The 27,638-nt window shown below is 34.5% G+C and overlaps 1 protein-coding gene across 4 annotated transcripts; it reads right to left on the bottom strand.

Annotated features, from left to right (window-relative positions):
- Positions 1–872: 872 nt before the first annotated feature.
- On the bottom strand, positions 873–26,004 carry LOC148167324 (atrial natriuretic peptide-converting enzyme-like). 4 transcript variants are annotated; one of them, XM_088046994.1, is made up of 15 exons: positions 25,927–26,004; positions 12,390–12,506; positions 12,154–12,337; positions 9,735–10,448; positions 9,552–9,684; positions 9,170–9,502; positions 8,785–8,937; positions 7,993–8,208; positions 7,799–7,943; positions 4,469–4,647; positions 3,975–4,161; positions 3,765–3,918; positions 3,119–3,242; positions 1,641–1,789; positions 873–1,049 (listed from the first exon to the last, which is right to left on the bottom strand). In XM_088046994.1, exons 2-15 carry the CDS (start codon positions 12,446–12,448, stop codon positions 873–875), a joined length of 2,907 nt encoding a protein of 968 aa, XP_087903120.1. In that variant the 5' UTR covers positions 12,449–12,506; positions 25,927–26,004. The 4 variants fall into 4 exon arrangements, with proteins under 4 accessions (XP_087903120.1, XP_087903119.1, XP_087903122.1 ...); XM_088046993.1 differs by lacking the exon at positions 25,927–26,004 and adding an exon at positions 12,804–12,863; XM_088046996.1 differs by lacking the exon at positions 25,927–26,004 and adding an exon at positions 12,804–12,863 and having other exon boundaries at positions 9,735–10,109.
- Positions 26,005–27,638: the final 1,634 nt, after the last annotated feature.

Raw genomic sequence — 27,638 nt, 5'->3', positions numbered from 1 at the left:
AAAATATATTTAAAGCATTGCAGAAGGCTCCGAAGTGATTATTGTCACGGGTACACCAGCACCAGGGCGCAAGGCTATTATCTAATAGGGTCTTCGAAGACTTCTGCACAGATGGCGATGTTACGAAATATACTGAACCTTTCATGCTCGTTAAAGGGCTCTTCATGAGCCAAACACCAACGTGATGTAAGTTAACCTTTGCACGAGCAAAAAGAAGATGCATATTTCGGTGTAGACATATTACGTATACATTTATACATTTACAATAGAAGCATTCACATTCAACCTTGACAATTTTTATATTTCGTAAAGTCCATCGTCTCCGACAATACACAGACATCTAATGATCTGATTAGTGTTATTTTTAAAGCTTTCGCCAAGTTGCCGAGTTATGTGTTTATTTTCACGCAAAAATTTCGTTCTGGAAACTTGGGGAAGTTTTCGAGTTATTTAATTACCAAAATATTCCACATTCCGGCAGTCGGCTATAGCTAGATGAATAGGAGGTTCTTGAAGGTACGACATAATCGTTCGTTACAGCATGTTTTAGTTCAGTATATTTATTAATACCGCACAAAGTTGTATATGACACAGCTGTATAAACAGATCACATGTAGTAGCGGTCCGCTCGAACACTAGGTGAATTGTCACGAAATATCACTAGAGGATCATTCTAGATATTGTGCGTAGCTGGATTGTGGCAGGGGAGAACTGCTATACCACAATATAACAAATGCGTCTTACTAAGTAACTTTGTAAGCATTCTCTTCATGTAAATGTCTTAGAAAACCATAGTTACCGTGTATAATTTGTACCATTCATTCTTGTTACATTATTGTCAGCTTAATTGAGATTATTGTCTTATCTACTATCTAATCGGAGTAATGCTTCATCTGCTGTAAAATCCATGGAATATATTTCGGAACGTAAGCATAAACTCCGGGTAGGTGCGGATGAGCACATTTGATACCCCAACTGACGATTCCACCTACGAACCATCGGTCTGAATCGTTGCTGTCACGACACAGTAAAGGTCCTCCGGAGTCTCCCTGTGAAGAAATTTCACCCCATTTTGACGGCTAGTACAGACTCGTTCAACTAAGACAACCACGCTACATTTCCCACCAAAGCAAGCGCTGATTTATTTTTGTCCACACCAAAAATCGATTTTTATTTATTAATTCAATGTGCACTCTACGTAAACTATCATAAATTGAATAAATTTAGAATGTGTTCCTTTCAACTACCCGATTCAAATATAAGAGCGGATTTATTTCCCGATTTTCACGGAAATAGCATCCAGAAAGTATTTATAACGTAAAATCTATAATAACAGAGTTTATCCTACTTACAACTCGGTTTACGAACACTAAATATAGTTTACAATCAATGAAAATTTCGTTTTGTTTTCAAATTCGTGTGCATATCGTTGTATCAAACTTACTCAAGCATTTTGACTTGTGATTGGCACGTACATGATGTGAACGTGTCTACGTCCCCGTTGGACAGATAATTTACTCGTAAACAACGTGCGGTTCCATCCACTCTGTTTTTTCGACTTTTAAATCAGCTTTAACCTTGGCCTTGGTTTATTTGTATCAGCTGCACGTACCAAGAGAAAATGTTTTGTAATCGCTCACCTGACAGGCATCTTTTCCTCCCTCCTTGTACCCGGCACAGATCATACCATCTGTAACATTTAGTTCCCGATTTTCCAGCCAAGCGTTGCACAAGTCCCGATTCAAAACGGGCACCTCCACTTCATTTACTTCGGGTTCGTATTCTGACACTACAAATAAACAACAAGTCTAACATCACTTTTTCCAAATCGTCCCCCTTTCCAACAAATTGCCCAATCGTTTCAAACGAAACAAATATCCCAACTTCCTTCAAATCCAAAGTAAAGTATTTTACTATTTTTACACCCCCATTTATAAGCGAGATTATTATTAATTTCTCTCTTCTTGCTCATAATCCCTTCATCCCTTCTCAGTTAAATAAGGTTCAACTTCACCCGTTTCTTTACGACACTCTATTTTATTAGTGTTGATTCATTTTTCTCTGACAAACATATTTTTTGCTTTAACCGCTAAAATGAAACAAAAACAAAATCCCCGACTCGCTGTGGAAGAATATTAATTATAACCTAGTGTGTCTTGTTGCTGTGCACCATTAATTGATGACAGAAAACATGAAAAATGTTAGTTTGCTCTTTAATAAACTTCACAACGTAATCGCTGTCCCCATTTTTCGGTTATTCAACAAAGAATTTTTTAAATCATTTAGTTAAAAAGAACCATCAAGTTCGTTGTAATATTTACACGCAAATAGCAACGTTCACAATTGGAAACTTTTCCTTTCAAATAGAATGTTTTAATAAAACTTTATGTAAATAAAGCGCGAATTTTGTATTTCCAGGTTATAAAGTTTTGAAGTTCCAACAAATAAACGCTCGCATGCATCATTTAGAAGGTTTAGGGTTTAGCGTACACACTTAATCTCTCGTTTTGATCAAACGAATTAATTCACACCGTGGAAGCACTCATTTTCGGCAATATAAAAATGACATGACTTTTTCATTTCAAAGGAAAAATTCCAATATTTACATTTTTGTATACATTTGGATTTATGAAATGTTGTTACAAAACCTGTTGCGTCTACGTACCAAACTGACAGTGCTATTTGGAAATTAAATAACTTTCTGGTTTATTAATTCGAATAAAACATTTTACGAGATTTGCAGACACGGTATATTTAACATTTGAGTGATGAATTTGCTCAATTTTGCGGATTTAAATATTTATACAATGTTGTCTCAAAAATTGTTCGTTCACACTACAAGTATCGATTTCATAAATACACTGTATTCATTACATTTAGTTAAATCGTCAATTGTTAATTAAAACAGATCGAAATAAGCACAGCCCGGCGAGTTTTCAATTTTTGGTAAACTTAATTGTATAAATTTGGTGGATGCGCCGGTCGAAAGAAGATATTTTGTAGAAATGGGGTGATAGTAGAAATTGAGTGGACAAATACAAACAAAAATTGTTAATAATGAATAGGAATTTTGGAAGTTTCTGAAATGGGCGAATATTGTTTGAAATTAGGTACTTACTCCCAGTGTCTTCTTTTTTGCCCCATCCAATAACAGTACATTTTGTGCCGGGGTGGAGTTGCTTATTGGCTGGCGGAAGACAAACGGGTAATAAATGTTCATGAAAGTCAACTCTGGACGAAAGCTAGAAATAAATATTTATGTTTAATGAAAAATTAAACTAAATTTAATTTTAACTAATCGTAATGTTCGCATAGTAATAAAGATAAACTATGATGGTTAATAATGGAGACCTAAGCGTTGTTGTGTAAATTAATTCCTCCTTTGTATACTTAATGAGAATAGCGGATTGCAGCTTTTGTACGTCGAAATTAATTGTTAGAATATAATCTTCATTCTGACAATTAACTAGTTATGAAATTCGTGTTAAGTGCGTTAGTTGAAAGGCAAAATTTCTCGATTAATCGATTTTTGCCCAGTCTATTAAATATATCCGGACAAATGTCGAGTTTTATTTAACTTGTCGCAACTTAATGTCCGGGACAGTGACGGCTGTTTATCAAACGGTTTCTGACACGTTTTATTATCTCGGACAAAGCAAATTGCACCCGAAGACTTTTAGTTGATTTGATTCAAGAGAAAATTCAATCGAAAGGAAATGTTCTGAATTAATAGTAATAAGATAGAAAATCACTACCAAACTTACTTGAAATAAAGCGACGTCATTATCGTGTGCGACACCAAGATTGTATAAAGGATGCGGAACAACATTTTTAACTTTCATTTTTTGCCCATAATATGAATGAGCATGTCGTCTAGTAATTCCCAGTTGAATGGTCCAACCGGAAACGTCCGAATGGCTGTGGAATAAAAATGATTTACTAGAAAAAAAAATAGAAAAATTATATTGTCTTACTTTCCAACGCAATGAGACGCTGTAAGTACCCATTGATCGGCGATTAAAACGCCGGCACAATAAAATATCTCTTCTGGACCTCCAAGGAGAGCCGCTAGAAATGGCCAGTCCCCCGGTTTTGCCGGATTACCGCCAACTATCCTCAAAGTTAGTTGTTCCGCGTAACTTTTCCTCGCTTTCCCGCAAACTACAGTCATAATTCAGTAACAATTTTATTACGATACAAATTTAATTGTTGGTTTTGCAGGCTACGAGCACATGGCGTCAAGAACAGAAGCAATTTTTGAAAAAAGCAAAACTTATAACTTTATTAAAATTTCTCTTTTATAAAAACTCTAATCTTCTTAGTCAGAACTTGGCCAAAGAATCGTTGTTATGTTTGGAATGTTTGAGCTCAGTTTAACTACATTCATAACTGACTGCTTTCTTTACTGCTAGACATGAGTCTGTTTAAATTTGTCTGAAATTTATTATTAAACTTTTTCATTACTCACCATAATTAGTGCAGTTTAAAGCGACTGTAGGATATGTCGTTCCGTTACACGATCCAAATTCCCGGATCATGTTCTTCGGCCGTTTGTTCTGGTTCATTCGCCAGATAGCCGTTGTCTCCTGGATCGGAGGAGAAATGTTTATATCGGTACCTCTCAATAAACGACTTCCATTGGAACTCCTATAATTCCGCGAAACACTATTTAAACTTTTGTTAAGGGCAAAGAAAACTTTATAGCGATGTACCTTTCAATACCTACTACATCTTTCTAACCGTCTCGCTTCTTTTTCTGTTCCTTTGACCGATTTTTAAGGAACTTCAAACGAATTGTGAATAATAGAAATGCCAGGAATTTAAAGCTATAATCTAGTGATGCGAACATTATTCTACTACAATTGAAGCACGGAACATTTCATTAAATTTAATTGTCTGCGTGACACTTTTTGAAAACAAATTTACTAGATAAATACTAGAAAAGTGTGGATTAATGGATTGCTTTAAGCTTCCTTTTTAAACTAGCAGAAAATGGATGAAAATCACGAACCTGGATTATACCAATTACTACTTTAAGCTCTAAAAGGTTATCTAATTAAATAGTTTACCATCAGGAACCGAATTAAAAATTGCGATAATGAATTTATGAGCTACGCAATTTTACATATCAGAGTCCTTTAACCGATGAGCACGCTGACTTGAATTAATGAATCTAGGGTTAGAACGAAAGGATTTTCCAGGACTCGAAACTAACTAAATCCTTTTAACTCATTTATTATTAGATTGGACATTTACATAATAGAATTATGAACACTTTGCTTGCTGTGATTTAGTAAAATCAACTTTTCTATTTACACTATGCAGATTTTACGTAATATATCCCCAGAGGAATTCATTTTAAAGACAGGTTTCCATTCGTTCGGAATCAAAGAAATTTATTTTTATTCCTCCAATGTCAATACGATTGATACACATGGCATAGCAAAAGACGCAATATTGTGTTCTAATTTCGAATAATATTGACGATATTTGCCAGAATTAATAGAATATTATTATACGAGCATGTTATGAGGCACATTATTCACACACGAGCGAGTAGAGCAAATCAACCGAGTGAATAAGGACGATAACATGCGAATGTAGTGTACTATGCTTTATCTACGACCCTTTACTCAAATAAGTATAACAAATTGTTATCAATAAAAAATGTACTAAAAAATAAGAACCAAGACAGTTATTATGATGATTATGTGGGAGTATTTTGAGTAGAAGCTACAAAATTAACTAAATGTAAAAATAAAATTCACTTAATTCTTTGATAGACTAATTTAATTTTTTAAGAGAGCGAAACACTTGTAAAGATTTTCTTCAACTTGTTTTCGTACGAATTTTTAATATGTGCATTGTTCAAAGGGTATGTTAAAAGGCAAAATAAAAAATGAACTGAATGGAATGATTGTCAAAATAACAACGCAATTTGACATAATGACCAAATTTCGCGTTCCGAAACGTCACCGTTTCCGAGAAAAAAATGATTACAGTTTTCTGCAGAAACTGGTGCGCGCCACTGCAGACTCTAGTTCAAGTTCATTGTCAGTCCAAGTCATCGAAAAGATGGGAATAAAAACGCTAACAACCAAGTGGCAAAAAATGCCTTTATTAGAGTTCCTTTGAGTACTGCAATCAATAATCGTGGCAGAGAAATGTGGGTTTTACAGTGCCAAATTGTTCAAATTTGGATTATTTTAAGTTACATTTTTGTATTCTTTGCCCGTGGTTTCTTCAAGAGTGTTGTGATAAACCTGAAGTTATAAAAAATATTATTTAAATTTATTTTTTTATTTATATTTATATATATACAGTATGTCCCCGGATTGAGTTCACAAGAGGAAAAAAAAGTATATTTTCCATTTTACAAACAAATTTCAAAGGAATAACATTTTTTGCTTATTTCAAAACAGATAAATCTGCAATTAAAATTTCAAAATTTTTAGTTTGTACTCTTAAAATTATTTTTTTTATTATTTTTATTTATTAAATTTTGTAATCGTGTTTAAATAACAACAGGCTGTGCATTCGCAATATCAAATAGTGCGTTAAAGATTAAAGAAAAATTTACCCAATAATGTGTAAGTATTAAAAAATTGGAAAAAAATTGCAATTGCATCCTTAACAATAATCGAGAAAATTCGAAACAGTCTTAAAGAATTACGAGTTAGAATTGAACTATGTTCTAAAACAGGTAATGGGTCAATCAAATATGGAAATTGGTTGAGTTAAGGAACAAATTTCATTCCTTTGACTTTTTTTGCAAAATTAAAAATAAAAAAGTTCTTCGTTATTTTTTGTTTTTTTCGATTTTAAGAAACCCGCTTGATAATATTAAAGTTTTAATTAAAGATTTATTTATTTTAAATTAAGCAAAAAATATTATTCCTTTGTCATTTTTTTGTAAAATGAAAAGTAACGTTTTTTTTCCTCTTGTGAAGTCAATCCGGGGACATACTGTATATATATTTATATTTATATTAAAATTTCATTTGGGTTCACAAAGCGAGTCGGAAAAAGTCACCTTACGAACCTGTGGAGATAAAGATTGGCCCTTTTGAGGGCTCCCTTTATTTCAAACAAATTAATGTTTCGCCATACTCAATTTTGTGTAATTCAATTCAATACTCAATTTCTGTAATTAAGACGAAAGTTAAACACCTCCAATAAGACCGAGCGTAAATGTTTTTTGTTCTAATGGTTTTTGCATTCTTTGGGAAACAGTGTTAAATTCAGTCCCATAAGCGTCGAATAACGGGTAATGGGGGTTTTGCCCCATTCGAATTTCTTTTTTTTTGCAAAATTATAATCTACAGGGGTGTCTGATATTATGTTTAAAATCTTTGCACTTTATTCGGGTTCAATCTGTATTGACATTTTTTTGCATCTCACTTCGCGTCCTTGAAAATCCGTTGCACTATGTCATAACTAAATGGATTTTAGCCAATCAGAGCCGACGAATTTTATTATTGCGTTGGACATAATTATAGCCATTATTATTTATCTAAACGCGAACATGTTATAAGAAAATTATTTAATGGTCGTAGATAAATAAAATTAATATGCATAGTGAAAACTGAAACTTTCTTTCGTCTAATAAAAATATTAGTTAAAGACAATTAAAATTTTAAAAATACGCTTCTATTTTAATGAATATGAAGACCGAAAGCGTAAAAACCATTTTTTATTTAAATCTTCAATGTCCCTACATTTGGTGTAGAATTTTTGAATAATTGTATTATCTTTTGTGTTATTCAATATTAATCATATGTAATATTTAGAAACTCACGAATATCCGAGCAGGGAGCAGATGGCCTTGGGCGAGGTTTTTTGATCCCAATGGGCCACACATGCAGGAACCCACTCGTCTTGGTCTGGTCTGTACACCTCGAGTTGTCCTTTTCCTTCATCTCCATTTCTTTCGCTTAATCTTACTAAAAAACGCATTATTCAGTTTTCCCGACGATTCTCGTTGTCACTTACAGCAGTTTCGTTCGTCTTGACCCCACGGGCAATCCACTTTACCATCGCACATGTGTTCTTGGGTTATGCATTTTTCTCTTCCGCAGTGAATCATTCCAGGGCCACAGTCCTTACAATTTAACTCGTCGGATTTATCCTTGCAATCCATATGACCATCGCATTGCCAATCTTTAGGTATGCAACGTTTTATGTCACATTGGAAACCGTTGGGGCACACTTGAAAATGTTTAATAAAACGTGATTTTTAGAGGAAACTACACACATGTTTATTGATTTCAGTTTACGGAAAGAAAATTGTTGGATAGAATGGCGATTTATATCCCAACCGCGTTTCCAATTTAATTGAAAATCGTTGAATTTTTACTGGATCATTAGTCATCGGGATCGTTTAGTTGACATTTCAGATAAGTTGATTCGGAACGCGTTAATAAATTCGCGGCAATCTGTTTGAATGCATCAACATAAAATATTTATTGAAAGACACAGATATCATCGTGTAAAACGCGACATGACAAAAGATCCATGAAGCATATTAAAAGAATATATTGCCGTAGCGCGAGATAAGAAACTGTTACTATATATTCCATTGGACTTATCTGATGGTGCTACGCACAGCTACTACAATGTTGTTATTGCTCGATGTCGTAGTTTATTGTGTAAACAGCTTCCGGTTGTTTTACTCCTTTACTTTAATAGTTTCAAACGCGACTTGTAGCTTCATTAGAAACATTTCTATATGTACCGTAATTGAAGTCTTTGTAGATTCTTTTGTACAAGTTAAGCACAAATTACCTGGCCTTTGAGCTCGCAATTTGGCTTGTTTCACTTCGTGGTAACCGATGCACTGGCCTCGTTCCGGTTTTTCCGGAAACAAGCCACAGTCCAAGTACTCCGGCAGAGTTAAACCAAAAACGTCAAGAAAGAAACCGCATCTTCGCTTCGTTTCTGTAATGACTCAGTTAGCAAAGTTTCCCACACAACCAGAGTCGGGACTATGCCGAGTAAACACATAAATATAATGAAAATTTGCGGAAGACTTTCACAAAGAAAAATAACAACACCACCTGTTGGAATGATGTATCGATTTTTCATTGAAATGCATTATTAACAGCGTTAGAATTTATGTGCTAGATTTAAAAAAAATCGTTCCGGCTCTGGTTTGGTCGAAATTGTATACCATAGCAGAGGTTGCGACAAGGCCGGACGACCTCTCCATGAGGTCCACATTTGGGCACGAAGAGTGAGCAAAGAAAGAGCGCAGACAACTCGTAACAACGAACATCAACAACAGCATCATACAATTCTAATTCTTGCTGTGCGTCTCTCTGTCCAAAATGTCCCATGTAGTTCGGATAGACAGTGAAATTGTAAGGTACTTTGTGTTGTTGACAGAAGCTTACTATAACAGGTAAACATATTCCTGGTGCTGGATTTGTGCTAATTTTTTCAATAACTGGTGCGACGGTTGTGTTGGAAGTTGTGTTTACAATTTGCACTGATGATGGATAAGCTGGAAGAGAATCAAGGATAACGCGGATAAGAATGTATTCGAGAGTCACCTTTGAAATACGCTGCCATTCCTGCGCCTATTGCAAACAAGGCAATTGCATTAATAATTATTTGAGCAAATCTAAACCTTAACTTTAAACGTCGAGCGTAGTGGCTCGAAGGACGTCTCATATCTCTAATTATCTGTAAATAAAAGCGATGAAATGGGCGGCGGTGAATATAGAGAAAGTTACCCTATGATGTAGAGACATATTTGACCCATTATGAAAGCGCACGATGGTCTGCAAACTTGCAGGCGTCGATGCACTTTTAGTTATTGTTGTGTTTCCGTTAGCGTCGTCTTCGACGTTTTGAACTTTAGTTAGAATCCCGTTTTGTTGTCTGACGGGCGTTTTTGGTGGTAAAAGGGGAGTTTCCATTGTTTTTGTGGTGTAACTCGGAGAGGATGTTTGACTGAAACTATCACTTGATATTCCCGAGTCTTGCCGTACTGAAACTCTGCCTCCGTTACATTGCTGATTTCCGGAAACTTTATTTGCCGGAGCGATATTGGGCTTATGACAAGTTTTCGGAGCTGGCGGCGGAGGACCCACTGGCGCCGGAGGAATCTTTGAGAAATCCTGAGTTACTGAATTAAATTCAAATGTACAACCAGGTATTTTATTCGTCTGTTTTGGCGACGCGTTCCTATTTAAGTCGTATGTTCTTGATAAAATATTTATATTACTCGACTCGCTTGAAATTTGTTTTCTAACGGGCGGTCTAGGTTTATTATCTACAGTAGGAATTGGGGGGAGTGCTCGAGATTTTGGCAAAGGTGGTATTACTGGGGGCGGTTGTGGCTGCGATCTAACATTTGTTTTAACATTTTCGACTGCATTCATCGGTGCGGGAACATGCGTTCTTTTGGGTACAGCAGGTGGTCGCATTGGAACGGGCGGTGGTATCTGAAAAAAACCAACCTCCTAAACAACTAATTTAAATTCATTCCTACTAACATTAAAGTTCTTCTTCTACATTAACGTCTTCTTGTTGAAATAAGAAGGATTATAGACATTAACATTCGCAAACTTCTTGAAGTACACATCAGGTGGAAGTGGGGCTTAAGAAACTTGGATGGATATGTTGAAACTAAATAAAATTTAAACAGGCAAAGACTATCAGGAAGTGCCTCTATTTCCACTTCCTTATCGTTACGTTCATCTGCCAAATAATTTCAAGTAGTAAAAGTAGTAAACGGAATATAATAAAAAAAGAGCTACTAATGACTTAACAAAGCAGAGAACGTTAATTTTAATACGGTTAAGCAATATTTCTGTCTTTTCATTTCGCGGATTTGGTGTTTGCTGCTCCGAAACCCAAAACGACCACTAAAATATACAAAATCGATATCTGAAACTTGATATAAACCACACTAACCACAAAATGTATTGTTTGATTTAACAGTATCTTAATAATCTGCGATTATCTCTTCATCACCTGGCGTCAAGTTTGTTAGCGCGCTCCAATCAGCTTCCATTTAAAGGCATGTTTGAGAGTTATAACCCGATTAATGTTTTGTTAAAAAATGAAATTGACAATGAATGAACATTTCATCATAGTCAGAGCGTTGGCATAAGTGATTTGTAAATGTAGAAAATGTTTTCGGTCTCATACCATTGCGTCTATTTTCATTCTGTATACATTAAGGTGACTGAAGAATAATAATCACGACAAGGTTAAAACAAAAATCCATCACTTGTGAAACCAAAGTCTGTTTTATGTCCTATTAAGAATAACTGCGCACATTAAAACCACCCGCTGCATTGTCACCACGAAGAACGTTTCTGTTATAGGATAAAGGTTTTGAGCAATTACTTGAAACCTTCAGACATTTTACGAAAAATACGTGGAAGAATATTGTTGCTGTAGCAATAGCACTGAAAATGAATTTAAAATATTCGATCAATTTTACAAAGGAAAATAAAGCTGTGGCACTATTTTATTATTGTAAGAACATAAAAAGTGATGGCAGTAATGAGCATGCAAAAGAGGCATCATTACTTATCTTTTATCTTATTTCAAACTGCGACAAACAACAATAAATAACATGTTTTAAGGAGCTTGTTGTTCGACTCATGTTTTAAATAATTGTAGCAAACATTTTGAATTTTCTAAGTCATGTTGACTTATACAACCGTACAAAAGATACTTTGAATTGATTTTTATTCTGTAGACGTATGAAAATTTTATTTTAGAGTTTGCTAATATTCAACTCGTTTGTATAATGGATTTTTTTGCTTTTTTCATCGGGAACCAACGTTTCATAAAAGGTGTAATAAATCAAATATTTTAATTTTTATCCTCCATAGAGAAAGCTCGAACACAGAAAGACGAGAACTTAAGATGACAGAATCACTTGGTGGACCATGAAATAATATGCAAATGAACGTATTGAAGTAATTAATTTGAAATTTGGTGATCGATTGCTTGCGAGGAATTATTTTTTGTACTTACCTTTGTAATGTTATGATTACAACGAATCGTCACAATTAATTAAAAATTCCGATGCGTTTGAAATTTCTGCGAGATTACTTGAGCAACTGAACCAATTATAAACGGGCATGATCAGTTTAAATAGTTTATTTTTAACCAGAAAGATTTGGTACTCACGCTAGCCATTGGTAGAGGTGGAGCATTTCTCTCTTCGGTGATGGGACAAGTGTGCGCGGAGTGTCTTCTGGCGTAGATGTTAGAATTGTTGATCGGTGCCAACGTGAGAGGGGTTGTTTGTAAAGTTTGCCGATCGCCATCAAGAAGGTCCAGAAGAGCTCTCTCATTGGCTAAACTCCCCCATCTGGGTAAAGAAAGAGTTAGGGATAGAAAAAAAAAAAGAGACCACGAGGTACCTCGGCCTAGGCCTCGGTTCTTCTATCTGGTTAACACTGTGACGATGTCTATCCACCATGGCGTCCCTTTCCCCTTACAGCATGCTGCGCTCTGCACATACAACAGACCTGTTGCACCTATACAGAAACAGATTATTTGCATGGTAGACATTCGCAACGCGATTTTTCATTTGACCACTGATTTCGGCAATTCCACCGGGAGCCAATTTAATTTTATCGGGAGGAAATTTATGACACCACGATCAATCATATTCCATCACGGCGCCAAATACTGATCGAAACCAAAGTGGACGATTTCGGCGCCACGCAACTTTTTTCTTTTAAAACTTCTTGCAAAAGTTTTATAAAAAAAAATAGGCACTGAACTTGGGCCCTCCGACGGTCACTGACCTACCAGACATCACGTACACTCACCTGGAGCGATGCGCGCGTAAAGTAACGTGTGGTGTGCGTGACCGCGGCGTGGCGACATGTGTACGCGAATGTGTCTAAGCTGGCGGCCCTTCGGACCTGCGCCGCCGCCCGGCCGAACCGCCGCCGCCGCCCGGCCCAAGCTGCGCTCGATGCAGCGCTCAACTCCACGTGGACGTCTCAAACACCGCTTCTGAGCCTACCTTATCCTTTCGACGGTGACGCGCTACCAGCTTTATTACCACCGTAAAATACCGATACGACTGCAAAATGCATTATTACTTCAACTCTGGGATATTAGCGAACAATCGATTAATTATATGCGGAACCAGAGAGAAATTTCAACGACGTGTTTCTCAAACTTCGTTAAAAGGATCGTAATCTATTCAGACCTGACACTTGGTCTTACACTTTGCTCCTATTTATGATATGACTTATCAAAAATCTATTTCTGAACACTAACTTTCACAACAAGTTTACTACAAACTTTTATTTTCTTTTTCTTGTACGGCAAAACTAACGTTCATTACAGACGAGAAATTGCCACAGTCAAATATTCCTTTGATAACTAACATACCGCAAACGAGCTTCCAATTCTAGTTTACCTATTAAATGTGTTAACACTAATTATGTAGTTACATGAAACAGCACTAAATTGTACCAAATATTTTGCTTCGCTTTCTGTTTTGCGTTTTGCGTTTAGACCGTTAAAACAACTGAATTAAAAAAAATTGTTTTCTTTATTTTTTTGTATTAAAACACAGAAAAACTACGAAGAACTTAACGAAGTAAGCTAAAAAAAATATAACGTAATTTTTTTCCCGGCGCATCCACCAAATTTGTTTGGTTATTTATATTAATTTTTAAAGCAGTCATTATAATAAGTTGGTGAACATCGCACCTGCCTGTTGATTCCTTTTCATACTTATAAAGATTAATTATTACCTTTCACTATTCTTGTTTGAAATCAATCCTAATTATTTCTACATAACACTAGTCAACAAAATTTAGACGAAATTTGTACCTGGACTAAAACAGAATTGCCTTTTGATTTTTAATCTGAAACCCGTTTTGTTACATCAGGTCAGGACTCAAAGACTATTTTGAGTGCCCAGCGTTCACTTTTGTTTTAGTTTTGCTTAATAACTTGCAAAATCATGAAACAATAATATATCATTGGAAATGAAATAAACTTTATAACGAACTAAAGAAGTCGCCGAATGACTTAGTTTTTGTCAAGATATTTGAGAAAACTAACAAAAATTTCAAAAAATTAACGATTTTTAAAAACTTTTTGACACTTTTTTTCCATAAAATTCCTAAATTAGTACTTTGATTTTTGATTGTAATACGTCAATATAAAGGCTGACATTTCTGCTTTCTAACGCAGTGTTAAACAACTTATCATCTCTTCTCGTTTAGAAGTTGCATGACAAAGAATGTGGAGTGATTTTTGGAAACAATATTATTTTGTTAACTTTTGAAAATTTTGTAAAAATTGTAACTTGAATATCCACAAAGTTGTAGTTTTTCGATAAATCGCGCGATTCTAAATGATTTCACTCGTCAAAATCAAAAATCATAGATAAAAAGTATGCAGCAACTGTTAAAAAGTTTTTGATGTTTTCATCGGCTACTCCCACCAGATTGTCCGGAAAAAAAATTCAAGTAAAGATTCCAAAAATAAATTTTCAGTGTCATCCATCTCCACATTTTGTGCAACAAATCGGTGAGTATTTGTGTTTTTCAAAAGAATAAAAAAAAAACATGTACCTTTCAAAGATTTACATTTACGTGATTCGGAATCAGAAGGCTATTCCTCTTTAGAAATAGTATAATTTACTGATACACACTATTTTAATTGGAGCAAATTTAATCTCAGTTGTTTAAGTAAACTGCGTTATTTGATATACACTTGATTAATTAATTGCATTGTGTATATAGAAAAAAAATCCCATATTTGCTTTCAGACTGTTGACCGCATTACGAAAAACCGACTTTACTTTGTGTCAAAAGGGTTGTTATGTACCTTTGAAAAGTTCGGGTTTACCTCAGTAGATTCGCCGGTTTCTAAAACATCCGTGCGATGCTGTGACTATTATCAATTTAAATTCCCAATTACACTAAACCGTTTGATTATTTTAAATCAGCGATTACTACCATGGAAACCGGATTTGTATCAACTGTAATCAAGAGGCCTATTAAATTAACCGAGTTGACTTTAATCTTGATTTAAACGTTATCTATGTGGTAAAAGATATCGAATATTTAAAGAGTTTTTCGGATGTGGCAGGTTTTCAGTTCAGGATTAGTTTATATCAGTCATTTTGATCCGAGCGGATATTTAGGATGACATCATTTTTATAAGAAATGCAGTCGATTCGTTGACAACCTATTTTACGCCTCCACAAATACGAAAAAAATCGAATTACAGGCCTTCCAACGCACGTCAATTCTGTTAATTACTTTGTACAGTTATTTATTTCCGCCGAAAGGAATCCTTCCGATAATCATAAGAAAAATGAAAATAATTGCTCCACATAAATTTATTCTGAACTAATAAATTAAGCACCAACGGAATATTAATCATCGTTCATTCTATTACAACTGTCGAGCTCGTTACACGTTTGACGAAAATGAGGCAAAAAGTGGTAGAAAATTCGCAATTTGCGAAGCTTTAAAAATAATATTTTTTTTCATTTCTTGTAAAAAATGATTAAAAGAACAGTGATATGCAGGCCAAACTTCAGAAGAACTGAACTGAGAGGATTTTCCTCGGTTTATACCAACTTTTAAAATTAATGTGGTATTTCCCCTCGAGAATTTAGTCGTAATTTATAGGAATATGCATTTGAAGTCGCGCATGCGTAATCGTTAAATAAACAATTCCGAAAATTTAGTTTCAGTGATCGAAGGATTTATGAGAAAGGGTCATGCAATTTCATCTGCTACCCTTTTCTCATGGATCATAAATTGAATATGTTGAATCAGAGACTGCCTGGAGTAGTTAGTTGCCTTCTTAATTTTCCCATTCTTTGCTTCAAATTGAATACAAATTTTAAGATCAAAGGAAGCCGCAATCGATTCAATTAATTTACAGTTTCATTTCCGCCAATCACAGGTCAGACTGTTTGTGCAGCTTAATTGCACTTAAATCAAGGAAGTGTTCCTTGTGCCATAAGTTTCAACCAAAATAATCCTGCTAATGTTAAAATCGATCATTTACAGTAGAATAGAATGTTCTCTATATTACGACGAAGAATTTTTGTTGGGCTATTGATCTTGATGGCATAATAAATGGTCTTCATATAATATAATAATAAAAATGACATTGGAAATTTTGTAAAGCGTTTCTCAAAACCCATTACAGAATATAGCGTGTTTACGCAGCCGTTATTACATAGCTACGACTTAATGCTTAATGTAAAAATGCAGCTGCGGTAAACGTGTTTGTTTTGCTCATAAATTAAAAGTACTCATTTTTTAATGTTTCTGTAATTATACTAAAATGACACTAATGGTTACGTTTACATTTCGTGCAATAGACTATTATGTATTGAAACACATTTATGCGATTAGGACACTGAAAACCGCAGTCTATATAGGACAACATAACGCGGCAAACAAATATGTAGCGGCAATAAAACTAACAGCAAAATCTCTCATTTTCACTTCTTACTAAACTCTGTTAACTCTGACTTCATTAAAACGACAAGAAAATAAAAATAAAACGAATCAACGTCTATCCATGAATTTTATTAAATTATTTAGACTCTAAAGAAGCTGAACGCTATAAATAACACATAAATTAAAATGTGTCGCTAAAGAAAGCTTCTCTTTGAACATTAAAATTAGTACGAACTAAACTGACATAATTTAATCATGAGATAAAGCAAGTCGAACAAGCATGAAGGCGCCAAGAGATTATTTATTTTCAATTGAAAGAGTTTTGTTGTTTTTGTGGTGTTACATTTTAAACCTTGTCCTGGAATAAAGAGAAAAATAATAATGGAATAAATTTCTTGAGGGTTTTTCAACCTTTCAAGCTGTATTATTTGAAAAGAAAGGTTTTCTTTTATTAATTCCCAAGTCCTTGAATTTACTTGAATAATTTAAATGCGATTTGTTCACATTTAATAAACCAGAAATGGTAATTAAAACTGCGTGGACTAAAAGATGTTTTAATTTTTTAAGGATTCAGCCAAAATTTTGTCACCGCACTAATTAATTGTGTGTAATTAAATTAGATGACTGACTAATCCAAAGTATAATCTCTAATAAAAACTCTAGACGCTCTAAATTAACTTCACTAAAATGTAAATTCATTAGTGATTTCCACGTTTTATTTGCAAATCACTCGCTACATTCTTTTGGTAGAACTGCACGGATTCAACTAAATACTACAAGTTATGAAGGAATTTCACAAGAATGCCAAGCAGTTATCGATTATTAAACAGTCTTTACAAGATTTTCCTCATCAAGAGAAGTCCACAAACAGGAAAAATTCCTTAAATTATGAAAATTATTCTAACTTAATTACTGGTTCCACACCATACTAACTTTCGCCACGACATTTTAAATCGTCGTGTTGCAAAATGGTGGATGCGCCGCATTAGTTTTCCAAGATTTAATGCAAAACCTTTTAATCGGTTTGACCGGTGAAGTAGTGTGAATATCACAACTTGATTCATGGCTAAATATAACTGTTTGAGTTAAGTATCCACTAGTAATATTGGAATATTAGTTTTCATTCAGGCGCGATTTAATAATACATTCACACAGAGCTTAAATTATGAACTGGTAATAATGAAAATAATAGCCCTAATTTACCGCTTTGTGTGAGTAATGAAGTGGCTTTGAGCCAATTTTTTTCCCCTGATATCAAATGTATTTTTTTATTTCTCTTGCCACAGACGACATAATGAAGAGAGATTATTTGTAAATTAGTGGAATAACTCGAGCCAGAATTTTGCTGAAAAATTAAATTAAAAAAAAATGTAATAACTCTGCTCTTGGCAAGTTTGCATACTAGCTGCTAATCAACGGCTTTATCGAAATTTACAAAATTCGGGTAAATCCGATAAATCAGCGCCATAAACGGTTAATTATAATTACAGGATACCTAGTTGATCTACTGTGCAAAGTTGTTTTCCAAGGTAAATTACATTAATAGAAACGCGCCAAGTGGCAACCACCAGTTCTCAAACTTCAAAATTGCTTGATTCACATCCTAAAATTTCAACACACCTCCAAACTTGGCTAAACTTAATCCCCAAGCACATATTTAGTAAAAAAATCGAAGAAATTTTTATCTGTATTTAATATCGCATCTCAAATGAAGTGTGTCATGTAAATATATATTTTTAGCCTGTTTCGTTCTACCTAATACTGGCAGGGTAACTATTGGAGTGAAAGAACGGATACGAATTTAGAAACATCGAGCTGCGTTCTGAAATATTTAGTGAGAAATATTATTTGTTTAATATTAGGAGAGCGCTATTCGGCTTAATAACATTTCGTTGTTTTATATGCAGGAAAATTTTTATATTTTGAGTTTGTTACCACAACAATTCGTGAATGCTTCTCCTACAAAGACTTGGATAAAAAGTTCAAATCACATTTAAAACTTGGATGAACAAAGGAAAAAATTTCTTGCGCGTGGCGTACGAATGCTTCGTTTTGTTAATTCTTGGAGGTTTGAAAAAAGTTGAGTTATTTTTCCTGTTGGAAGTAAAAAATGGTACATTTAACAATCTCACACTTAATTGGTAATCAAAATTACAATGCTAGTAATTACTGTTGATTTGAAGTTTAATAAACCTTCTGCTGGCATTTCTAAATCATTGTTTTTGTTTTGATTTGCATATATTTTAGAGACGGCTGTTTTCACAATGAAAATGTGACAGTGTAACTATCATGTCCTATTTTCATTCCATGTTCGTTATTCACCCGACGGCGACGCACTAAGTACCAGCTGTTACTGAGCTTCGTACTCAAGAAGTCTCCAACTCATGCAAAACATAAATGATGAGATGTCAAGAGTTTAAATAAGAGCCGAATCAAATTTATTGTAGAAAATTGAAAGATACAAATCTGCAAACGAATAAAGGAAAAATGCTTTTCAAACTTTTACTATAGATCGATGAGTAACCAAAAACCACACAACAAAACGTAAGAAATTCTGTTGAATTTGGATGTCATTAACTTGTTTGAAGCAGTGGAAACGAATCAGTATCAACGGCGTAAACTTTATCGATTTGGCATGGAAGCGACAAATTAAAACCAAGGTTGGTGTGTTGAAGAGCTGTAAGTAAATTCCAATATTTGTCTGAATTCTTACCGCGAAACAATTTCTTGGTAATAACAACTGTAAATATATTGTTTAGAAACAGAATCAAGCGTAATTAAATGAAATTTTCTCGAGCACTCTTTATGGATTCTTTGAATAAAAGACATTTTGCTCTCAACTTTCTTAAACTGCTAGAAATTCATTTAAGTGCAGTTTAAGCGAGGAGTGAGCCGAGCATTTTAAAAGCGTAATTTATGTCATAGGTCTTTACGGAAACCCGTAATTTTTCAACTTACAATAACAAAATCAATTTACTGTTCCGAGCACAACTTGCAGCAACTGTACCAATAAATTATCTATTTTATCCTTTTAATACTTTGACAATGAAAAACAAACAAATTTAACAAGAAAGATCAAATCGGACTTCAATTATTACCCTTGCATGCCACAGCGGCCATAACAACTTATCCATCATTTGTCGACCTTCGATAAATCGATTTCAGCGTTCGATGTTAAAATATTTCCACAAAAATTCATTGTTTTCATGAACGTCTAAAATGGTTATTTCAGGACGGAGTGTCAGTAGTTTCTTTTTAATTTTTCGACCAGAATGGTTTATAGAAAGAACGTGCTAAGCTTAAAGTAGCTGCCTGCGCCGCCATGTAGCTCTTGGGTTTATTTAGTTTAAGGGTCCAGATGCGTCCGCCTATTGAGCTTCTGCTTTCCACCGTACACCATTAAGACCGGAATTCAATTTTCCGCATTTCCCTTGCATACGAATCACGCCGATGAAACATATTTGTCGCGAATTATTTCGTTTAATATCACTAATTACACTAGTTTACAAAGTTTTATATCCCATGATGAAAAGGGTTGAATTTAGAAGAGTTTTTTAAGGGGAATTCAAAACTCAAAACAGAAAAAATATATCACGTCTGGTTTTTTATTTATACAGGCTCTCTTAACTGACTACAAGCTCATATCTCCGGTTATTTTTGGAGAAAAATTTTGAATTTTGGCACAATCATAGAAGGCCATATGGTGCATCTTTTGAGACCACTACGCTTACTGTAAGTGGCAAACTCAGCCTACTGGGATTTTTTGAATAGAGGGATTTTTCAATATTTTGCTTTGCGTCAGAGATATGGACTAAATATTAAGAAAAGTTGCTTATAATCAAATTTGAAGTTTTTACAGATTTTAGCCAAAAATTCAAATTTTAATTTAAAAGAAAATATATCGCATCTTGCGAATCATTTTACCCACAAATGAATGCTTTTCTAAACATAAACAAAAAATCCTGTAAACAATCCAGACGTGATAAAATTATGCTCAATGGATTTTTGTAATCACAGTGGTCCCCCGCACCAGAAAATTATAATTTAATCTCCGGATATAAGAAAAAATTTAAATTTGTAAACTAGTGTTATTTTCACTCGTTTCATCACAGCAATCGAAATTTTGTTTTGAAATCTGTTAATTACAATGCCATGTTCAGTTTATTTTTAGGAATGCTAAAATTCAACATAATCATTTTATGTGTTACGTTACATCATGAGTAAACCATTCAATTGTATAGGTCGAATGAAAGAAGCAATGACCATAACTCTTTGTAAAACGATAGAAAAATGATTCGCCATCGAAAGAATTAAAAGATTGTCCTACATTTAAAAAAAATCGAAATATTTCGGGAATCGTAATAAGAAATCGAAAGCAGTCATGGAAACGACACATTCAGTCTAACTACAAATGTAAAGAAATTGAAAAATAAGTTAAGTGATTCCATAAAAAAATGAGAAATTCAAAGATAATGAATAAATCCGATCATAATTCCGCAGTTCTGCTAAAATAAAAAAGCGCAGAAAACCAGGATTTGTGTAGCAATTGTCCGAGTGTGCAGCTATGCAATTTCCAGAAGAAAACGGAGCATAAAATCTAAATAGGGCCACAACGTTTGTAGTGAAATCACGAACAGAGCTGCGCGATCCTGGAATTCCGTAATACACCGACATTAAGATAATAAAGGTCCGGTTGCAGAAATGATTTAAGCACAACGTCAAGCTCTTTGCGACTAAAAGGTATTGAGTTATAATTATATTCGGTTTGCCGAGCCAACAAAAATATTGGCGTTGTCCCGTACACGTGTCTTGAATTTAATTAGAACCGAATCGGATTCAATCAAGCACACAAAATCCTTTATTTATTTTACGGTTAATTCAGTGCTCGAAAACCTCACTAATTGTCAGTATCAAAAAAATCGATTCTTTTGGTAAACTTCAAAGCTCATAAGTGATAAATGAATGACTTCAAAGTTGTTCGTTTTCAATACGCTAAGAAGAAATTCATGATACAACGTGAAGCATTTTGACGGAATGGCCAACCCGCGGGAGCGAAAATATAGGAAAAGAAGACAACTGTTGATTTCAATTTGCATCGTGAATTTAATATCAGGATGTTGCCAGTTTATGGCATTTAAGAGTATTGTCGCAGCCGCTAAATCATCGAAACTAAAAGGACGAAAAATAGCTTGAATTGGTTTCGAGCGTCGTGTTTTTTATTTCGATTTTATGAAGTCTATCATCAGGATAATTTAGTTCAAACGTTTTCTAAAGCTCTGTTCCTTTATTCAGCTCATATGTACGAATGTAATTTATAGCTGCGGAAGCCCGAAATACTCGAAAAACTTCAAAAGCAGCGTTCATGTTTTTTTAATTCGCACTGGAAGTTGGTGATTTAGTTCGATTTGTGAAACAATACAATTTAAACTCAAATTTTGTTGAAATGAAAAGCGTGCAACAGTATAACAAATAAATTTAAATGCTACAGTAATCAAAACCAAAGTCTTGCTGAGTGAAGGAACAATAGTAAAGTTGGTCTGTTTTGTCTACTGGAATTATTAGAATGGATTTAGGAAAGTTTTGTCTGCAAATCGAGATTCCGTGAGAATCATTACTCACCTGATGTGTCAAAGAAAGTTGGCAGTGTTAGGCCCACAATTAATGTCTCTGCCGAACAGCATACAAGAGGCCCGAGGTGATCGGTTTGTTTTGATTTCATTATGCTAGAGCAGTCCCAGGCACCACCGGAGATTGGCTGGACCAAACCGCTGCCCGGAATGTCTGAGCTAGCGCTAATGGATATTTTACCCGGCGAAAGCACTAAATATTATTTCGCATTCATGACAACATTTAACTGAAATACGTGGCTTATTAAAAAGCTAAAAGCTTCTCAGCGGACTTTTACATTTCTGTGGGAAGATTCCAAGATGTATGACTTTCGATATCACATTTGGTAAACAAGAACGGCCGCAAAAAGGAAAGACACTCTACGAAATTTTATATCTCCTTGAAAAGGCTTGAGTGTTCTTTACGGACATTATTTTGTACTTTTCACGGTTACTACAAAGCTCGATCGGCTTTCCAACTTCTTTTCAGGGAAACAGATCCTTCAACTTTGGTCAAGCAACGAGATGATTACTAATACTAATATAATTGCCTGATTCCTGCTATTTACATTATTCCATCGTTTATTTGTATTCTCCTGCAGGACCGCTGGATTTTTTCGTTTCAGCCCGAGATTTCCCAAGAAAAATCAATAAAACCTTTTAAAATCTTTAACTTTAGCGGACGGTGACATGTCGACGACATGATAATCCAAGACGAAAAAGTAAAAGAATGATAACGTCAAAACTTTCTACAAATATAGAATTTGGAAACTGATGAGGGCTGCGACTAATCTTCGATTTCCACATGTTCAAAATCGTGGTCAGCCATTAACTTGGCAAAAAAACGTGCGGGTAATTGTCCAAGGTTATTCGATTTATTTTCCATTAGAATGCCCGCTTTTAATTCTCCCTTTCAAATCCCATTTATGCCAAATTTTGTAGATCCATTTACGGCAAATATGGATAACGTACAAACTAATAATTTAAGTTATGCATGATTTGGGATTTCTGACATTTTAATTATATTTACTAAAACTGCATTTCATTAAAATTAATTCTCAACTCGAATAAAAGTTTCAGCTTAATAAAAGCTCGGGTCATATGAGCCGACGCTGAAACAAGAATCCAGTAATTACTTCCGCTTAGCAGTTATTACAATTACACGTTTCTCATTTAAATATTTTATTTGCTGATGTAAATACAAATTGCAACGGATATTCGATGGACTCAATAACTTCAGTGAGAATTAAATAAGACTCCACAAATTAAACATTATCCATTTTCCATTTCACTTTACAGTATCCTTCGGTTATAAAACTCGGAGATTTAGCGGCTTTTCGTGATCTTTTACAGCTTAAAATCGATTTTCCTGTGTCATATACATTATAAGTTTGAAAGATACACGTAAAGTTGCCATATTTTACTTAAACGCTGTTCGAACAATCCATATATCCCATAAAAATAGGAACGTAAAGTTTAAGCTTCCGTCGAGGCGATAAATGAATAAAACCATCTCGTTAAAAGATTTCTAATCACTAAATTTAAGAGATTAATTACCGAATTTCGATAGAAAACAAGGACGCTCATTTTTTATCATTTAATTTTCAACACTTTGGAGAAAAATATCCACCGAGCTAAAGAAAAATCTTACTGACTTTAAATAAATTGGAAGCAGTGGTATAAGAATCGAGGGAAGAACGCTGTCGATCAATCTACTGCCACCTAAGAATATCTGTAACTGAAAGGCCTAATGAAAAATGAAGAAATGCTTGCCTCGAAAAATCGAACTTTTACTATTGATACTTGTTTTATTATTCTATAAATGATCTTGGAATCAAAAGTTATGAAGTTGATCTTAAATATTTTGACACAGCTCAGATTCTCGAGGAAAACGACGTTTTAAGAGAGTTTTGTACCGTTCTTATCGACGGGGATTATGTCTGTCTAACGTTTACAAGAGATCTTTCAGTGATTTAGCTATTTGGTGGCTGCTTACATTTTCCTTCAAAGATTTTATTACAACATTTTCAGTTTTAATTCATAATTAAATTTCGTTAATGCACCTGCCAATCAAATCACTTTGGGGAAATATATTTCGTCGTTTAGCTTTAGATATAATTTTAAAAGACGACAGAAATTTCCAAAGAGGAATCCAAAGATATCTGAATAAAAGTTTGCAAAGGATACAAATATTCTAAAAACATAGATGGAATTCAAAGGATCGAGAAAGGAACTGATTTAAAGGAAACTAAGGTGGATTTCAAGAAAAATCTTGAATCGTTTTTCGTTTAATTTTTTTTGGTTCACTGTCGGACAAATAAAAGATTGCGGAGTATCTTTAATAAATTTGCTAGTTTTGATTGGTTTTATGTAGTATATAATGAAACATCGTATTTTCAATTCGGTTGAACTATTTCCGTTTGCGTATCGAAGTGGTGAAGGCTTCACCATCTATTGTTGTCCTTTAACCAAAAGTGGCATTCCATACATTATTCAAGACTTTGTCGTGAATTAAATTTACACACAACACATAGTACATAATATAGAACGTCGCTCACGTAATTCTGAATGATTTTGAAGTAATTTGTAGGAAGACGTATTGATTATGGTTGTGGATTTTAAAGGAATAGAAGAATTTTATTTAGCTGTGGTTTGTGATAAGACTTCCTTAACTGTCAAAAATATCAAATGCTTTTTCAGTGCAAAAAACAAAGTAAGTGAAGTAGACAAAATTCGATGTGACATATCATCGATAAATTCGACGTGACAAGAATATCGTGACATGATAAGAAAATGTAATAGGAAATCGATGTGGTAGGTTAAATAACAAGTTAATGAAATAAGAGTTTGGGGGAAGATGACAAGAAAGTATATAATTAGATGTGTAGTTATAAGGGTAAGAAGCTAAATGTAGTTATTTGATATTTTTGCTTTTCCATGAACGTTTACATGAAGCCTAGAGAATTACGTTTAATAACGTTAATATAAGTACAAACATGAACTGTGTAAATTTGAAAGAAAATCCAAATGAAATTTTACTCGCCAAGAAGATGAAAATTAAATAGAGTTGGAGACTTGTAAATACGCGGGTGTTGCGTGGGTAATTTGCAAATTTGGGGATATAACGAAGGAAGCATTTTAATATTTTATTGTAGAGGGTTGAGATTTTTCTGGAGCAAAGTCTCGTGAGTGTTAAGATTAACTAGATCGATTTAAGTAAGGAAATCTACTCACACCGTGCATTTTTATTTTATCTAAGTACTCGACGAGAGTTTGCAAGTTTGGACGTTTGTGAAATAGATATTTCGTAATATGAAGAAGACACAAAATGGATAGTCCGCTTTGTCACTGACAACCCAGAGATAGACAAGCACGAACAGAAGAACTTCAGCCTGCAAACTGAGCATCTGAATCCGACGGCGCCGAAAGACCACCCCTACACCCACGCAAAGGGCGTGCGACGCTCTGTTGTAGGCGTCTACATGCAGGAATGCAGACGTGCACGTGGAATTCTACTACTATAGTATTCCATTAGTGTGTATCGAAAATCTCAGCACGTCTCTAATTTACCACACGTTGAAGACATGTAGCCCTTTTATCTTTCAGTCTAATAAGTAAAAATTGTCGCAAAAACAAAAACCGGAAAAGAGACGAATGAAATGTCATTAGGAATGACAAACGCGTTACTCAATTTCCTTTCATGGTCACGCACGGGGTTGTCATCGCCGGTTCTACTACCCCTCTTGCTTATTTCAGTAAAGTGAGTTTACAGGAGTTGAAGAATCTGAAAGAGTTGCTGCTTTTTTGTAGTCAATAGAGAATATGTGTTAGGAATCGGCAACTAGCTAATAATTTAGCACAGACAGGTATTACTACTCTATTGACGTACTCACATAAGTCCATGTATCGGCGCCTTTGCACTAGAGCGCACCGTGCTTTTCCCTGCTGAAACTGGAACGTCGAAAGCTACGTACACAGCTGAAGGCTACGAGACTACGAGGGCTAAAGGGAGAGTGGGGATGCGAGCTTCAGGAGGGGTGTTTTACTTGTGCCCTTGACGTTGATCGCATTTGCATCTAAAGTGATGTCAATGCATTTTGCTCGATAACTACCTCTCATGTTTACATGCACGAAATGTCTGGATTGTCCAAACCCACATAATCTACTCCTCTCGAGAATTCTGATACTTTCTTACTTGAAAGCTGTCGATGCTTTCAATTATACGAGAGGAATTAAACATCGTACAACTTGTTGAGACACCTTTCTTAGTTTAAATCTCTTAATGACACTGAGCTAGAAATTTCAACTTAAAATCAAACACATTTCATCTCGGCGAAACTTTTCACTGTTACGCCTTGTTTAAGATTTATTGCATCCGAAAAGAAACATTATATTATCATCACGCGGCACGACGTCTCTGTATTAAATTTACATGACGACATTTTCCATCTAAATTTTGTGAAAAATTTTGCACCCCTAAACGGATTACAGCTAATTGAGGATATGAATCTAACAGAGCTCCACTTTAGTGTCAAATTCAATTCCCATACTGAAACCTTCCTTATTTACCGCTTAAGAGATCCTTCTAGAATTATTATCGATCTCGGGAATTCAATTTTAAACCACCCCCCCTCTCATGAAATGCACTCCAAACTGCATCCAATTAATCAGTAATTAATTTTTATTCCTCGTCCTTAAATCGTTAACATTAACATAGAGTTTAATCAATTAGTAAGTTTATGTTGAAACAGCAGATTTATTAAGTGTCAACTCTCCTAATTTTCCTAATGCAATACATGTTATTGCGGCTTTCCGACTGGACAGGCGAAGCGAAATTCTGTTTGTATTTTGTAGCCTTGACCGTGAAATCGATTCAGACCTACAGATTTAAAAGTGTTTAGGTTGAGGAATAACAACGCCTAGTTTTATATCCATTAAGGGATAATACACTGAAATCTAACGATTTATGATTGTAATATTAATCCTTTTTTTCGGCGGCCAAATCCAAACGTTTTATAATGCTCCGGGCGGAAACCGCCACAATTACTTAGAAAATAAGGCCACAGAAAATTCTTCTAATCGCTTTAATGCGACCTACTAAGCATTTATGTTTATGTGTTGTTTTCATTTTACCTAATCTTCGTTATTAATTTAAATCTTCCTCCTAACGAAATTTTTATTTTCGCTATATTTTATCTCGAAATACGTTCTTAACACCACGGCGAGTTCGCGCTTTTTAACGAGTGCTGACTTAAAACCCTGAAATTTCTACATAAAAAATCTTCACTTTTACGTTTAAAATTTTTGATTTCCAAGTTACGACTGTACCAGTTTGCCATGTGAGTAAATGGTAATTATACCCTAAACGATCTCTCCATTAGCATTTATTATGCAAAATAAAGCCATGCACTGTGTCTGTGACAATTTCTCAATAATGCTAATAACTGAATCTTTCATGACCGGAATGAATAATTAGGACAGTCCCGTGGCAATTTGCCAAAAAATTCCAAATCAATAATCGTAAATCTTCAAGGGCTACATCGCAACTTATCTCTAGTTTTAAAATAATTTGAGAATTGTTGGAAATAGTTATTTTTTTAACTGT

The sequence above is a fragment of the Gnatocerus cornutus genome, chromosome 10 (assembly GCF_029298725.1).
Source record: "Gnatocerus cornutus isolate USDA-ARS CGAHR chromosome 10, icGnaCorn1.1, whole genome shotgun sequence".
Lineage (NCBI taxonomy): Eukaryota > Metazoa > Arthropoda > Insecta > Coleoptera > Tenebrionidae > Gnatocerus > Gnatocerus cornutus.
The sequence above is the reverse complement of the archived record's forward strand: the minus strand, read 5'-3'. Positions and strand labels throughout refer to the sequence as shown.

Coding starts and splice junctions, on each gene's coding strand:
- LOC148167324 (XM_088046994.1), bottom strand. CDS start 12,448: ATGGTGGATAGACATCGTCACAGTGTTAACCAGATAGAAGAACCGAGG. Junction 8,938..9,169: donor TTGTCGCAACCTCTGCTATG/GTATACAATTTC, acceptor GAGTCATTACAG/AAACGAAGCGAAGATGCGGT. Junction 7,944..7,992: donor TCAAGACGAACGAAACTGCT/GTAAGTGACAAC, acceptor TGCGTTTTTTAG/TAAGATTAAGCGAAAGAAAT.